Genomic DNA, 17,870 nt, shown 5'->3' with positions numbered 1-17,870 from the left:
TCATCTCTTGGCTTAATAAAACGTGCATTTCTTTGTAAAGTTTGGCGAAAACAAATCGTTAAATATTGAACTGCTGAAACTGAAAGCACTGCAACTTACTACTTAAAATGGCTTAGTTAAGTTAGCTAGTGTGTATCCAAACATTAAAGCAAGGAAAGCTAAAATACATAACCATTAACTACCCTAGCAACCTTGGTAGCTGTTGTAATTTTGTTGTGAATATGTTGAGGAAACTTTACCACAGTTTTCATTGGCTAGCAGCTGTGTTTTCGCGTCAGGATAAAAAACCGTGTTTTGTAACTTATATTGGCTTGCTTGTAAACTTACCTTAACTAAAACGTAAGGTAAGTTGATCTTAAGATAAATTCGTTAGTCATCTTCCTAGATTCAGCAAGTTTTGTTTCGCAACTTGGCTAGCAGCTCTTGGATCTTTTGGATCTGGTATTAAGCCAACTTGGGATTTGGATCCATGTGTCCTGCAGACATGCTATGTATGGGCCAGTTATTCCCCCGCAGAGATGATGGAGGCATTGTTGATCCGGAAATACTAAGGTGTAGATTATGTTCATTCAAATATGCTGCTCTTTCCAGGTCATGTGGAAGTTTCAAGTAAAGACTTTGACTAGGCCTCTCCAAAGCCATTTCTAAGGCGCTGGGACCTCACCAAATCACAGCACAGTGAGAGCCATTCTCTCCAAATCGAGAACACTGAGAACAGTGGTGAATTTTGTCCAAGGATGCAGTGAAACTGCAGGAAGTCCCAGAGGGGATTTAAAGTAGTGCAGTGGGTATCGGGAAGCAGGAATACAGTTAACTAGATACGTTCAGCAGGTAAAACCCTGAATCCTCTGGCTCTAGCCTCAGCTAAGGTCAGCAGGGCCTTAGCTTTTTCAATTGTTAAAGCAACACCCCCCCCCAACATGCCTGTCAGCCATCATCACCGCTCACTTATTCCTTTTAACCCCATAAAAGCAAAAGTGAGTTAAAAAGAAAATGGCAGCAAAATGTCCTAGCAAACAGGGAAAACGAGTGTGACATTTACAGAAAATAAAACTTATATTTTTTTTCTGAAGCTGACCACTGTTCATAATTATATTAAATCCAACAATTTTCCCTTTTTGATTTTTTGATTTTGATTGAGTAACTTACTTAAAGGGACAATAGGTAAGATTTTTGTGTTAATTAAAGCATTGTTACAAGAACATTGTAAATCCCTTCCTATTGTTGAAAAAGGCTCAGTGACATGTTGTCTCACCCTCTGCCTGTGTTTATAGTCCCTAAATTCTAGTTTCAAAATGTACAGGTTGCAGGCTGTTACTCTGTACCAAAACATTGCTCAGCTGTGCAGTAATTCCAGCTCATTGGTTGAAAAATGGTTCTAATTGCGTGTAGCTGCCCAAATTGTACTCCAGACGAGCTATCACTGAAACTCTATACTATTGCTTATTATCCCAGCAAAGACTGCCAATCTAGTGTCAATCATCTTGGTTTGTCGCTGCAACATTAGTTATAAAACAATACCAGTTCGCTATCGGTAGCAACAAGCAATTAGACAGCGGGCTCTGTCGCATTTGTCACCATCAACTTTCCAAAACAGTGCACGTTGTGGTTAGAGGGTGTTTCTTGCTGCAATTCCTCTCTTGACTGTTAGGATTCCAAAATGACCTATTGTACATTTAATAATGCAATCACTATCCAGTGTTATTTTATTTTATTTTTATTTTTTTTCTTCTAGGCCTATATATCTAATGTTGGCATAAGAGCAATCTTTAGATCAGTAGCCTCTCATATCCGTCAGATACTGAAAGCAAAAATGCCCTGTTTTAAATAGACCGCCATTAATCGTGTTACCACAAAGATTGCCCTGCACCGTATAAAATCAAATGCATTGGCACAGTTTACATAAAAATATAAGCTGTATAGAAGCCATTGGCATAAAAGTAAACTATGGTATGTGTACAAAAATCCCATTTTTAATATTTGCATCGTTTTCCATCGCATTACTAAAATAGGTCAGATTTGTCATGTCGCCACCATGATGCGGTATCATCATGTTACTGTATATCTGTAACTGTATATTAGTTGTTCCGATACCACTATTGGAAATGCCTCCGATACAGCCCAAAAAGCTGGATCGGGTATCAGCGAGCATGCGTGTCTGCACCAATCCGATACCACATAATTCATCATGTGATAGGGGCTGCCTGTAGCGTAGTGGTTAAGGTAAATGACTGGGACACGCAAGGTCGGTGTAGCCACAATAAGATCCGCACAGCCGTTGGGCCCTTGAGCAAGGCCCTTAACCCTGCATTGCTCCAGGGGAGGACTGTCTCCCGCTTAGTCTAATCAACTGTACGTCGCTCTGGATAAGAGCGTCTGCCAAATGCCATTAATTTAATCTAATGTAATGTGATAATAGCTCATAAGCAGTATCTGTTATACACGGTTAAACATTATATACGTGTATATATATATATATATATATATATATATATATATATATATATATATATTTTTATTTTTATTTTTTTTTTTTTTTTAATTCAATTTCTTTATTGATTTACGCACAGGTATCGGATCTGTACTCAGTATCGGCCAATAAGTTCAGGTATCGAAATCGGTATCAGGAAGGAAAAAATTATATCGGAACATCTCTACTGTATATAAACTGTGTATACATATATACACAGTACAACCCTGTCTAAAACAAAGTTCTCAATAGCAACAGATTGGGCACATTTCATGCCAATCATGGCAGTCATGTAGAAGCCACAGGGAAGAGGGCTGTAAAAAAGAATGATAATTTTAACCGATGATGCATTTTCAAAACTGACACGCGATCGACCAGCATGTCTGATTTAATTGCAGTCTGCTGGCCGTCTGTGAGCATGATGTCAATGTAAATATAAATCTGTAATTTGGCAGTTAGGCTGTTATCTGACGATGTTGACATTTAAGTGGAACTATTTAAAGGGAACCTCCACTCTTAAAGAAAATATTGTCCAAAATGCTATAAGTACCCGAAAGAAGATTTTTGTTTTGGCTTTGAAATTCCTGCCCCCGCCATTTTGATCGGTACGCAAGGCTCTCTGGGGTGATTACGTAAGAAGGTTGCTTGATTCCCATACTCTCGCGGCAAAATGCCGCATTTTGCTTTCCAGTGTAATACTCAGGATATAAACAAGAAAAAAAGATCCTAGGATTTGCTTTCATAAATTTCCAGATGAAGAGGAAAGACAAAGATCCATGCTATTGGAAGGACATCCTTGCCCAAAGATCCGTAACTTGTTCAAAGCATTTCGAAGAGCATTCGACCAGTGCTTGTTGTGGCGCTCCATGACAACTACCTAGCTATCTGCCCGGGCCTGCCCTGAGCATGGGGAGGTGTGAAACATGCCAGTTGCTGCAAAGGTGCCGCAGCACTAAGTCAAAATGCTCTCCCGTTTAATCCAATGACATCGCTTCAGGTCAGGACACAAAGCTTGTTTACAAGGAAATTACCAGAAATGCGTCCTGGCAACCAATGTGAACCATCTTGTGTCATCAGCCCAGAGAGCCTTGCATGCCGATCAAAATTACGGCCTCTTTCGAGCAGCCATAAAGTAAAAAAAAAAAAAAAAAACATTACTAGGGCAAAATAAAGATGTTTCTAAATGTGAAAAATCTTCTTTTGGGTACTTTTAGAGCATTTTGGGTGATAATTCCTTTGAGTGGAGGTTAAATGAAAAATGTAAGTTTTTGTCAGTAGGTTACTCCAGTCCAGTTCCAGGACCACGTGTGTAGTTAAACTATTTCCGAAATCCAGTAGAATTGTAGAATTGTATTGGCATAAAAGTAAAATTGAGTGTTACCCCCTGGTTAAAATGGACTAGAGGTCCACTAAAATGGACCACAAGTGATCGAGTGCCCCATGTAATATGCTTTGGCAAAGTTATTGGGCACAAATGGGTCACTGTCAGGCACAAAGGACATTTTATGTGGCCATACCACACAATTTTGAGGGCACAATCATGCACTGGTGCTTGATTTCCCAAGACAAATAAGCATCTTCAGAAACATGCTCAAAAGAAGTAGAACAGTCATTGGGAAGAGCCTGGGGGGGTTGAGTGCGATTGTAATATGGTGGGAATATCTAATGGTGACATTTACAATTTAGCTTGTGCCAGTAAGCCATAAGAACTATAAATGTGAAAAATTGATTGCTCATTACTGTTGAAAATGAGCCCAAAAAAACGCAACCTGCGACTACTATTTTTTGAAGAAGTTTTAGAAGAAAAAAAAAAAGCCCAATATCAAGTTTCATAAGCAGACTTGGTTGCATTGATATCTAGGATTAGGTGTCATTTATAATTGATCGATTCCGGTTCTGCTTATCAGTACCGATTCTTCATGGTTTCCGGTTCTGATTCCAATATGGTTAAAAAAAAAAAGGTTACATTTTTTGATAACAAAAAAAACTGTTTTCCCTACAACCAAGGTCATTATTTCATTAAAATAACTAAACTCAAGATCTTTTTAACCGAATGTTCAGAAAGTAAATGCATAGCCTTCAATAACAATACATAAAGTCAAGTGAACTCGAGAAATATCCACAAAGGCTGAACACATGGCGAACAGACTTCCAAGCAACAACAAAAAAAATCTCAGAAGTCCATTAAGACCAAATATAATTTCAGCTAGTTTTGTCATTTACATGCTCCTCTTTCTCACTCTGCTCTCCTTCTTCCTCATTCTCACTCTGTTGTCTTTTCTCCTCTCCATTTTGCCTGGTCGTCATTTTTGCTCACCAAATGAAGCCACACTTTTGACCATTTGTAAAATTGCGTTAGCTAGCTAGCTATGTGAGGGCTATTTAGCGACAATGGCAACTTCTAGCCAGCTATGTTAACTCCTGTAAAGCATATACATTTAACCAACAACAGCAGTAGACTAGTTGTCATCGCCAAGCTCACAAAACAGCATTGCATTAATGTAACGTTACCTACAGGTAGCAACAGCTAGCACATCCTGGCATGAGGCATGACATCTTCTCTGTTCATTCTCTTTCACTGCCTGCCGCTACATTAATTACTTGGATAGCTAACATAGCTAGCAAGATAGGCAGAGCTAGGTAGTAACTGGCTTTGATGCTGTAACGTTAGCTAGTTTGAACAGTTAAGTTAGTCAAACTTTGTCTCCTATGGTTGGTTGGTCACGTAGATAGCTAGCAAACGTATATTTAGCTTGTGTGTGTAGTCAGCAGCTGTTGATATGATCTTGTGATGGAGCTCTGGGGTGAAGCTGCCCAATAGGATCTAGGATCAGATTTGCCTCCCCAAATCCTAACCTTAACCATTAACCATCGATCACGATGAAAAGAAGTCTGACTTTCTTGTTTTTATTCTTGTTATTTCTTTTAACTTTTTATTTTATTTTTATTTTTTCTACTTCTGGCAATGTTGCTCTGGCAAGCTGAAAAAAAAAAAAAACTTAATTTGTTCACCCTACCCTACAAGTTTCACCACATGCAGTGCCATGTAATTCCATGGAGGGAAGATGGATGAAAGTGATGTAGGATTAGATGGATGCATTTTTAAATATTCTACATGTCCTGGAGCACCTGTAAAGACATGATCATGAACACCAGTACGTACCAAGCTATTTAAGTAACAAAACTATGCACCCCCAGCCCAATGAGCTTACAGGATTTCCATTTTCATTTAAAAACTTTACTTTTCAATGCAATTTACATATGATTATCTGCTTATATAATATGTAATGAAATATTCAGTGTTTATAATCAAGCTTGTACAGTTAAAAGCATTTTTAATCATGATCACTGTTTAATCACTGTTTTAAGCTGGTGGGTTTAATTTTGTAGCTGATTGGTGTATAATAACACTATACTATTTATTTGTGACATCTTTATATCAGTGGTCACACTAATGCAGTATTCTGCATTATATACGCAGGAAAAAAATTAATGTTGATTACAATTTCTCTTGCATTCCAATCAAACAGATATTTTGAGGTTTACTTTGTTGTATGAAAAGGTGCTGATTTGAGGAGCTACAGCAACTGTGACTGATTTATTGCTGAGACACACACACACACACACACACACACACACACACACACACACACACACACACACACACACACACACACACACACACACACACACACACACACACACACACAGACTGACCCTATGGAAATAACTGAATGTGTTTCTAAGCCGAACAGCATTCGGCATTTTGCATGTGTTATAGTTAGGATCATGATAGTTACATGGTCCTGGGTAGCAAATGATAGAAAGTAAAGCGTGTGCATCTCTCATCTCTTCTCTTTTTGCGCTAGCTTAGTGAATTAGCTAACCAGTGCACTTGCAATGGCCCAAGCTAAACGGTAGCTGAAAGTTTAGCAAAATCAGCCATTGCAATGCTTCCGGACAATTACCTTAACTTCAACTATTTCATTTTTGACTAGGTCTGGATGAGAATGTGGTTCAAGGGGTTCAAGGTTGGCTTCTTCATTGAAGCTCTTGCTGGTGTGACATTCATGTGTAAGGGCCATTATGTATTGATAGGTAACTGTCTTAAACTACTTACAGTTCTCTTTTCTTTTTAAATGGTCAAATACAAATTATATTAGTCATTAATAGTTCAAGTTACACAAGAGTGGAGAGCTGGCTAGAACAATGTATAATAGTGCGCGCATAGACACTATGTTCATGTTTCTGACATTTCAATGTTCTGTTAATAAATCTTGTTAAATTGTGAAACCGTGCTTGTTAATGGTGTTTTTGGCAATAGATAAATATAGAACTGGCGACAGCCTCCCCTTTCCGGTCCCATGGATTCCTATGGGAGCTGCTCAATGGTGCAAGCAGCCAATTTACAGAGGTGGCCATGTTGAACTATGGGGCTTTTGGCACCAGAGTTTGCACACAGAGTACCTGAACGTGAAGGATCACAGTATACACCAGTAAACGCCAAGCAATGACTTGAGCAGTGAGAATAGACAAAGTGGAAGCTGCCTGACAAATTGTTGCATATGGAGGCTAGCTACAGGATTTTATGTGAGAAAACAAGCTACTAGCTTTGTCAAGGATATTTTTGATGTGGCTTCTACATTTCCGTGGGCACTTTCATGAAATCATTTTAACTGTTACATTATCTACATATACAGTGCATCCGGAAAGTATTCACAGCACTTCACTTTTCCCACATTTTGTTATGTTACAGCCTTATTCCAAAATTGAATAAATTCATTTCTTCCCTCAAAATTCTACACACAACACCCCATAATGACAACGTGAAATAAGTTTGAAATTTTTGCAAATTTATTAAAAATAAAAAACTAAGAAATCACATGTACATAAGTATTCACAGCATTTGCTCAATACTTTGTTGATGCAGCTTTGGGAGCAATTACAGCCTCAAGTCTTTTTGAATATGATGCCATAAGCTTGGCACACCTATCTTTGGGCAGTTTCGCCCATTCCTCTTTGCAGCACCTCTCAAGCTCCATCAGTTTGGATGGGGAGCGTCGGTGCATAGCCATTTTCAGGTCTCTCCAGAGATGTTCAATCGGATTCAAGTCTGGGGTCTGGCTGGGCCACTCAAGGACATTCACAGAGTTGTCCTGAAGCCACTCCTTTGATATCTAGGGTCGTTGTCCTGCTGAAAGATGAACCGTCGCCCCAGTCTGAGGTCAAGAGCGCTCTGGAGCAGGTTTTCATCTTGGATGTCTTTGTACATTGCTGCATTCATCTTTCCCTCAATCCTGATTAGTCTCCCAGTTCCTGCCGCTGAAAAACATCCCCACAGCATGATGCGGCCACCACCATGCTTCACTGTAGGGATGGTATTGGCCAGGTGATGAGCGGTGCCTGGTTTCCTCCAAACATGACGCCTGGCATTCACGCCAAAGAGTTCAATCTTTGTCTCATCAGACCAGAGAATTTTGTTTCTCATGGTCTGAGAGTCCTTCAGGTGCTTTTTGGCAAACTCCAGGCGGGCTGCCATGTGCCTTTTACTAAGGAGTGGCTTCCGTCTGGCCACTCTACCATACAGGCCTGATTGGTGGATTGCTGCAGAGATGGTTGTCCTTCTGGAAGGTTCTCCTCTCTCCACAGAGGAACACTGGAGCTCTGACAGAGTGACCATCGGGTTCTTGGTCACCTCCCTGACTAAGGCCCTTCTCCCCCGATTGCTCAGTTTAGATGGGCGGCCAGCTCGAGAGTCCTGGTAGTTCCGAACTTCTTCCATTTACGGATGATGGAGGCCACTGTGCTCATTGGGACCTTCAAAACAGCAGAAATTTTTCTGTACTCTTCCCCAGATTTGTGCCTCGAGACAATCCTGTCTCGGAGGTCTACAGACAATTCCTTTGACTTCATGCTTGGTTTGTGCTCCGACATGCACTGTCAACTGTGGGACCTTATATAGACAGGTGTGTGCCTTTCCTAATCATGTCCAATCAACTGAATTTACCACAGGTGGACTCCAATTAAGCTGTAGAAACATCTCAAGGTTGATCAGTGGAAACAGGATGCACCTGAGCTCAATCTTGAGCTTCATGGCAAAGGCTGTGAATACTTATGTACATATTTCTTAGTTTTTTATTTTTAATAAATTCGCAAAAATCTCAAAAAAACATTTTTCATGTTGTCATTATGGGGTGTTGTGTGTAGAATTTTGAGGAAAAAAATGAATTTATTCAATTTTGCAATAAGGCTGTAACATAACAAAATGTGGGAAAAGTGAAGTGCTGGGAATACTTTCCGGATGCACTGTATATATGTTTACGGGAAAAGTCAACGTTAGCTGGTAAGCCAACTGAAATGAAATTGTTTTTAACACTCAAGAACTGTTATGTTTAACAAGCTAGCTGTAACTATAACTTTAGCTAGACAGTAGAGCAATTGTAGCTGGCTAAGTGAACTAACTTTTCCGAGCAAACATTCTGGCACTTGTCTCTAACATAAGTAATTTTAACTGGCTAGCCACAACGTATGACTGAAATCCTACAATCGAGGAATGTTTGCTCTGAGTCATTACCTGATGGCCCTGTAAGAACCAGTGCGCACTCGGATCTTTCAGAAGTCCAGAGAAATACAGAGCACTGTGCGCTGGAGCGCTCCGAGTGTGCACTGTACGCCATGAGAGCAAATGAACGAACGCGGCCAATATCGTGGCTAGTGGACAGCTACTGTGACAATGTATTGATGAAAAGCTATGGTTGTAAGATAGATGTGGACTGATTTGGGATATAACTAAATGATTTCTTGTAATTTTCAACAAGCAGATGTTTAATGTCTGGTTCATAACTGGCCCTTTGGAAATTAATGACATGCAATTGGGTGGCACGGATGGTGCAGTGGGTAGCACTTGCGCCTCACAGCAAGGAGGTCCTGGGTTCGAATCCCCGTCGGCCGGGGCCTCTCTGTGTGGAGTTTGCATGTTCTCCCTATGTTTGCGTGGGTTTCCTCCGGGAAATCTGGTTTCCTCCCACAGTCCAAAGACATGTAGGTTAGGCTGATTGGAGAGTCCAAATTGCCCATAGGTATGAGTGTGTGAGTGAATGGTGTGTGTGCCCTGCGATGGACTGGCGACCTGTCCAGGGTCTATTCCTGCCTTTCGCCCAATGTATGCTGGGATAGGCTCCAGCCCCCCTGCGACCCTGTTCAGGATAAGCGGGTTAGGATAATGAATGAGTGAATGAATGAATGATATGTAGGGACTACAACTTCCACATTCCCACAGGAAAATTCTGCGACGTCCACCACGAATGACGTCTAACTTGGTTCAGCCAATCCCGTAATGGCGGTAGCAATAAAGGTCCCGTATAAGAGCAAGACACGTTCTTGGGATCTCTCTTCTGGCTCTTCTGCTTCTTCTTCTGCTTCTTCTCTTCGACGCACCCTTTTTGGCCAGTCGCTTCAGCTCATCTGCTCCGAGACTCGGACAGAGGCTGAATGCTGCACAGCGCACTACCAGGCCTACGGACACACCCAGTTACCTCGCGGTAACTACGTGGCCTATAGTGAGTGGAAATTGTTGTACGCGGAACGCTACATCAGTTTACCCCAATAAAGCCCAACAACGAAACAGCAACGAACTTTTACACCTGGAAAAGGACCAGCGGATCAGACGACAACGCGCTGCTAAGACGGGAACACCCCAGCCTGCGCATCTCTCCCGGACACCATTCACAGCACCATCGCCGCTTCTACAAGGACAGCATGTCTTTTGGATCCAGCAATGCGTATGGACTCAGTAAGAAAACAAACATTCAGGCATAGCCAGTGTTTAGTTTAGTCTTAACTGTTTTTGTGAATCTGTGTTTCAATATTTACCATCCAACCATTGTAATGTGTTTGGTTAGCTACATATATATGTACGTGAATTGATTCGCCGTCTTTTGCGCATATATAGAGTAAAACTATGCAAGTAGTCCCTTCTCACAGCTAACTCTAACTCATTACCACACCCAGAACTCTAGCGACACGCGCGCTTGCGCGCGCCACACACACGCACACACACATACCAAACTAAATTTCCTTACTAACTTCCCGTTAGTTTATCTGTTATGTGTTTGTATGTTTGTTTAATAAATATATTTTATTAAACCCCGGTGTCCGTTTTGGAATCGCATAGACATGAGAGCCGAGTTAAAGCAGTCTTTCGAAGAACTTCCAACCTTCAGGTTATCGGTATGTTCAATCATTAATATTGGTTATTTTAATTAATTGAAATACTATATTTGTGGTTGGATATTTCTGATAACAGTAATTTTATGAGACTGATTACTTTTCGCAGTTATACTGCAACACAACGTTTAACTGGCGCCCCGGTTTCGTAGAGAGTAAAATCCCTGCGTTATTTGGCGGCCCGTGCAAGGACCCTACATAATTTGGAGTCCCGTGCGAGGACCCCTACATATTTTGGCGCCCCGTGTGAGGAAGACTAGCTTTGGCTCAAATTTCATGTCTTGTGACTTCATAACGAATTCCCCATCCTAATTTGGAGCTCTGCGTGAGAAAGACGAGCTTTGGCTCATGTCACGTGCCTCCAGAACGAATTCTCGGCATTCTTTCTCAGCTAAATTGCCACCAGTGCAATTTTTTGAAAATACCGCTAGATGTCACCCTTGTACCATTTTTGAAAGCCTGCATGAGCCGCTTTCTCAATATACTGCCCCCTCGTGTAACATTGTGGCATTACATTCGTAATCTTACACGGTAGTTTGTTGATTGGCATTTACCTTCCGGTATAATACGTATTATCAATAATAGTATTATTAGCCGCACTGTATTATTAATTATAATTACTTGGTCAAAGTAATTTTAATAATTAATTGAATTTTACATTTAAATCCAAATTTAATTGTAATTTCAACCAATCACATTCTGGTATTTAGGATTAATGTGATCAGCATCACAGTTCCTATTTTACGGTCTGAATATCCGCCATATGTTTGTTCATTTTGCTGTTGTTGCATTGCAGTACCGCTAGTGCAACTCGAGTCCCTGTGTGATGCTATAGCTACCTTGTACTATAGTTATAGAGAATATTCAAAGAGCGTTTTAAATTCTTTATCCTTCATCACAACTTGTATGTTGGATTGTGATATTGGGAAACAATTCATTGCCAACTGTTAGGAGCTCAAGGCCCTTGTCAAATTGTTAACTTCAAGAGTACCCTCTTAAGTTACTGATTTTAGCTTTTAGCTTTATTTGGCTTGAGATATGGAACCCATATCTATTGATGAGTACCTTTCCTTTTTAGCCCAAGGTTTAGCACCTGGCTACATAGCTTTCCTGAATCAGATGAACCTCACTGATTGTAGGAAAGAAATGTTCTCATTAATCAACGAGAAAGGTCACTCCCCCAACCATTCAAAAGACCCAATTCTAAGTTGTCTGGTCTTGAATTTTGCCAGACAGATTAGTCTTGCTCTTCAGAGCAACAAAAACTTAGACTCAGAGATGGCATACCTCAGAGGACAACACACCAGTGTTTTACTTGAGCTTCAAACTGTTGGCAAGAAAGCAGTACAATACTTGCGTGATCTGCATTCAGCCGAATCAGATCTTTGTTCCTACAGAGAGGAATTATTTCAGTTGAAGAGTGGATGCCACAAGCTACCACATCCACTCTCTTCTGTAAGCCTGCTTTCTCAGGCTTGCCCAACTCCAACTTCTCCTGCTTCCTCCTTACACCACAAGGCAGGGGAAGGGGGGTCACAAATTGATTCGGGTTTGTCAGATCCCGGTTCCACAGCTTGCTCTGATGGAGACTCGTCAGTCTCCTCAGATTGCAGTGCTGTTGACCACCCATGCAATGGTTTGCCCACCTCTTCCCTGGAGAGGGAAAGGGGGGACTCCGTCCCAACGGTGGTCCATCTCCGCAAGGGAGAAACAGTCAGGCAAGTACAGGACTGCACCTTCCATGCCCACCCCTCTCGTGAGGAGGTCAGGGAACCCTCCCGTGGACACGGTAGAGGAGATCTAACATTATTAATTGGGCACACAAAAAGCAACGCTAATCCCGCTAGCTTTCCCTTTATAACTGAGAGGATAGGTGACAGCTCTGTACAGTACACTGACAGCGACAATTCATCTTCTGCCAACCATTGTGAGAATGACAGTTTTGTAGCTCCACCCTCTAAACCAAACCGAGGACGTCGAGCTCCGCATGAAACGCATTCACATTCAAATGTGATTTCAGGCTCTCCTTCTCCAAACAGGCAGACTAGTGCAACTTCACATGGTCTTCGCTTTGAGGAGCTAGAGGCCATGGCGAAGTATGTCCACACATTTGACCCCAAGGACTCTGAATTTAACATTCAGAGTTACTTGAGAGAAGTTGACTACTGTCTCTCGGATCTGCCCAGGGCAACCGATCGAGAAAAGGTACGACTTGTATGGAAAACCTCTACCAGAGAGATCCATACATTTATGGAACAACTTCCACCACAGGTTCGTTCCAGCTATCCCAAGGTTTGTGAAGCATTGGTAGCTGAGTACCTGCCACGGTTTGATCAGGCCACAGCCATGATCAAATCTGTGGAGGTTAAACATAGCCGTACAGAACGACCAAAAGACTTTTACCAACGTCTTAAACATGCTTTTTTCCAGGGCAGAAACGGACCAGGCTTAGATGAAGATCAAGCCTTCAAATCCCTTTTTGTGCACAACCTGCACCCCTGTGTCCGAACTCATGTTTCACTGTTTTCAAGGGGCCAACACTCAGCCCTTGAATTAAGAAATGAAGCCCAAATGGTCTGGGACACTTTAAGGATTGTGCCCAGGAACGAGGTATTGGAAACAGCTGAGCACGTTGTTCCAACCAAGCCCGCCGGCACTTCCCAAGTTGCCCCATTAAAATCTAATGGCTCAAAACAACGGCATGTGAGTAAGTTCCCGGTTAAGAGCCACCGTGGTCGCTTCTCACACTCTGATTCCAGCCGGAATTGGAGAGAAGACCGACCCGGTAGGCCCAAGCCTCAGAGTCACCAGCATGACTCTGATAGGGAAGATACCTTGTCTGAAGAGAGCTTCTTCAGTTCCTCTGAGGACAACTAAAGCCTCTAATCTTTGTTCAGTAGTGTGTATGCCTTGAGTAACCACTCCAAAGAGCTATCTGGTCTTGTTCAACCTCCATCAAAAGACGTTGAATAAGACTGATCTATAGACTGATCTCCTCACAGGCAGACTCCCAGCTGAAGCTTTGACCACTTTCTTTTGCACACCTTTCCTACCAAAGGGGGGTGGCAAAATAAACTGGTAGTTTATAGCAGCCACTTAGATTTGCATGTAGCAGCAGCAAACGCAGATCGTAAGTAGGTACTGTAGAGTTAAATCCGACACCTGCTATAACTCATAAACGTTCATTGCTTCTTTCTACACCTACTGAACCATCGTAAAGTATTGCATGTAGAAACTACAGTGTAATCTCTACAAGTATATTGCCACACCCCAGTGTGCCTTACACCACCTCTTCCCCAAGCAAGACAAGACCACTTGTGAGCTTACCACATCATTTAGAAATGAGACCACCTCTCCATTTCCTTCCTGATGACACAGCCATAAGGTTAAGCTTGGATACAGAAAGCTGCCCTAATTTGAAAATGTCCCCACATATTTCAGATGACAACCCTCGTCAGCAACCTGACTGTAGGGACTAGAACAATTGGCCAGTCTGAACAAGACTTCCAAAAAGACTACAGCCTCTCCATCCTAGACCCCTACATCATCTGAACATTTTCATGGCTGGGTCATTCCTGTTGGTGCTCCACCTTCTGGACTCCATCCAATAACTAACAAAACACCTGAACTAACAAAACGACTAACCCTTTCACCAAGGTTTCTTTTGTTTTGTGACAATGTATTCACTGTTCGACCTTAGTGTTTCACATTGTTTGTATCATGTGTCTTAGACCAGTTTAGTTAATTGTTGATAAATGCCTGGATGTTTGTCAGTCAATTGTGAACTGTGTTACCGACCCAATGTACTTGACCTGTGGACTGTGAACTGACTTTTATGCTCTCAAGGAACACTGGCTTCAGCCGCATCCTGAGACCACAGGGGGGATGTAGGGACTACAACTTCCACATTCCCACAGGAAAATTCTGCGACGTCCACCACGAATGACGTCTAACTTGGTTCAGCCAATCCCGTAATGGCGGTAGCAATAAAGGTCCCGTATAAGAGCAAGACACGTTCTTGGGATCTCTCTTCTGGCTCTTCTGCTTCTTCTTCTGCTTCTTCTCTTCGACGCACCCTTTTTGGCCAGTCGCTTCAGCTCATCTGCTCCGAGACTCGGACAGAGGCTGAATGCTGCACAGCGCACTACCAGGCCTACGGACACACCCAGTTACCTCGCGGTAACTACGTGGCCTATAGTGAGTGGAAATTGTTGTACGCGGAACGCTACATCAGTTTACCCCAATAAAGCCCAACAACGAAACAGCAACGAACTTTTACACCTGGAAAAGGACCAGCGGATCAGACGACAACGCGCTGCTAAGACGGGAACACCCCAGCCTGCGCATCTCTCCCGGACACCATTCACAGCACCATCGCCGCTTCTACAAGGACAGCATGTCTTTTGGATCCAGCAATGCGTATGGACTCAGTAAGAAAACAAACATTCAGGCATAGCCAGTGTTTAGTTTAGTCTTAACTGTTTTTGTGAATCTGTGTTTCAATATTTACCATCCAACCATTGTAATGTGTTTGGTTAGCTACATATATATGTACGTGAATTGATTCGCCGTCTTTTGCGCATATATAGAGTAAAACTATGCAAGTAGTCCCTTCTCACAGCTAACTCTAACTCATTACCACACCCAGAACTCTAGCGACACGCGCGCTTGCGCGCGCCACACACACGCACACACACATACCAAACTAAATTTCCTTACTAACTTCCCGTTAGTTTATCTGTTATGTGTTTGTATGTTTGTTTAATAAATATATTTTATTAAACCCCGGTGTCCGTTTTGGAATCGCATAGACATGAGAGCCGAGTTAAAGCAGTCTTTCGAAGAACTTCCAACCTTCAGGTTATCGGTATGTTCAATCATTAATATTGGTTATTTTAATTAATTGAAATACTATATTTGTGGTTGGATATTTCTGATAACAGTAATTTTATGAGACTGATTACTTTTCGCAGTTATACTGCAACACAACGTTTAACTGGCGCCCCGGTTTCGTAGAGAGTAAAATCCCTGCGTTATTTGGCGGCCCGTGCAAGGACCCTACATAATTTGGAGTCCCGTGCGAGGACCCCTACAGATATATGCAATTGCCCAACGCTTTTATCCTAAGCGGTGCAATAGTGCATTCCAAAGGTCACTGCAACAAACACAAAGATCGGATAAATTACAAATCATCAACTTGCGGCCCCAAAGCCATGGAAAGTGAACAGAAACATTGGAGGCTAGCTAGCTTCATTATAATCAAATGTAATGATGTTTCCATTTGGCTGCAACTAAAAGGAAATGCATCAAAATAACTTACTGAACGCTTTGAGCTATAATGGGTTGTCAATAAACTAGGGATGTGCATTTCTTCGAGAAAATGTGTGCTTGCTGTCACTGTCAAACTGTCACCACTGTTAAGACATTGTTACAAGACCATTGTAAGACCCTTCCTATTATTGAAAAAGCCTTTCTGACATGTTGACTCACCCTCTGCCTGTCTGTGTTTATAGTCCTTAAATTCGGGTTTCCACATGTACAATTGTCAGGCCGTCAATCTGTATCAAAACATTGTACAGCTGTCCAACAGTTCAAGCTCATTGGTTGAAAAGGGGTTCTAACTGCCACAGTCAATGGCATGGGGGCTTATTCTGATTGTTTATGTAGCTGCCCAAATTGCACTCCAGTGATCACTGAAACTCTGTATTCTATTGCTCATTATCCAAGCGAAGACTACATATCTAGTAAAACCATACCAGTTTGTTATCGGTAGCAACAAGCAAATTGGCTATAGTTGGCTTGAGGAAATTACAAATATCCACTTACGATAAAATATAGGCAATACGAACATACTAGCGATTGCGCAAGTGTTGTGCTTCAGGTGGATGTTTGTAAATTCGGCAAGCTAACTAATACCTAATTTGCTTGTTGCTACCAGTAACAAACTGTTATCGTTTTATGACTCGATAGTATCTTCGCTTGGATAATGAGCAATAGTATACAGAGTTTCAGTTTTCGCTTGTCTGGGGTGCAATTTGTGTAGCTACAGGTTCCTTTCATCTCTTTTCACGTGTTAAATCATCAGTGTTTAGCTCAACCTTTATTTCTCTCAAATTATAAGTTACAGTTGCATCGTTTGTGGTAGACTGTCACCGCTTACCTGGTTCATGGAATTTTGGATCCGGTTCTAATTAGGAAGCGGTTCTCAGTTCCCAATCCTACTGATATCATGAATGGGCATGCTTAATGTAAAAAGTATGAATTGTAGCAGATTGGACTCATTTAAGGTCAATCAGTTTAATGTACCAGTCTGTCAGGCAGAAGTCAAAGGGAAGAATTATGATTTTAACTGATGCTTCGCTGCTTGAATCTCTAATAATAATGTAGATGCTGACATGTTGATGTGCAGGTGGGAAGAATGAAAGTAGAACTGTTCTTGAGGGGTGTCTCGGTGGCACAGCCTGTAGAGAACTGACCGCATGCTCATTGCGAGCCGCGACGTCGGCGGTTAGAATCCGACCGTCTGACATTTGTTGCATGTCTTCCCCTCTCTCTCGCTCCCATTCTTCCTGTCTCTCTATACTATATACTGTCCAATAAAGCTGAAAAACGCCTAAAAAATATCTAAAAAAAAGAACTGTTCTTGAAATGTCTGTCTCTCTGTCTGTCTGTCTCTTACAGTTGGGTGCCAGGGGAGCAGGAATCAGAGATGGGGGACATGCTGGAGTTTAATGAGATCTACCAGGAAGTGAAAGGCTCCTGGGTCAGTGAGTGCATAAATATTATGGATAGGTACAAGTCAGGGATGAAAGGTTATGCATGTACAGCTATATGTTGGCTCTAATTAATTTAAGGTATGTAAAAAAGAAGAAACGCTTGTTTTTATCAATGATGTGACTGCAGACAGAATTAGAACGATGAATTCTGAAGTCTACAAATAGACTTAGAAATATTTTATCTGCTCAAATAAAACCAAAGAAGTGGTAAATACTTGACTGGCTGAGTCAATCACCAGATCTGAATCTAATTGAACAAGCATGTTCTTGTTAAAACAAGCCACTGGTGGGCATGTAGTGCTCTCTACATTAATGTTATATTAATGGCTTTTGGCAGACACTCTTATCCAGAGCGATGTACAGTTGATTTGTCTAAGCAGGAGATAATCCTCCCCTGG

The 17,870-nt window shown here is 41.7% G+C and overlaps 1 protein-coding gene across 4 annotated transcripts in view; it reads left to right on the top strand.

The window, feature by feature from the left end:
• Window positions 1-17,870, top strand: part of ssrp1b (structure specific recognition protein 1b) — a 38,758-nt gene that overhangs the window by 425 nt on the left and 20,463 nt on the right. For all 4 annotated transcript variants that reach the window (XM_061251730.1, XM_061251729.1, XM_061251728.1 and 1 more), the window contains exon 2: window positions 17,378-17,459. In XM_061251730.1, coding sequence (XP_061107714.1) covers window positions 17,406-17,459 — 54 coding nt within the window. In that variant the 5' untranslated portion in view covers window positions 17,378-17,405. The remainder of the gene's footprint in view (window positions 1-17,377; window positions 17,460-17,870) is intronic.

Source organism: Conger conger, chromosome 8 (genome assembly GCF_963514075.1).
Source record: "Conger conger chromosome 8, fConCon1.1, whole genome shotgun sequence".
NCBI lineage: Eukaryota > Metazoa > Chordata > Actinopteri > Anguilliformes > Congridae > Conger > Conger conger.
Note: the sequence above shows the minus strand (reverse complement) of the source record. Positions and strands in the feature narration are given on the sequence as shown.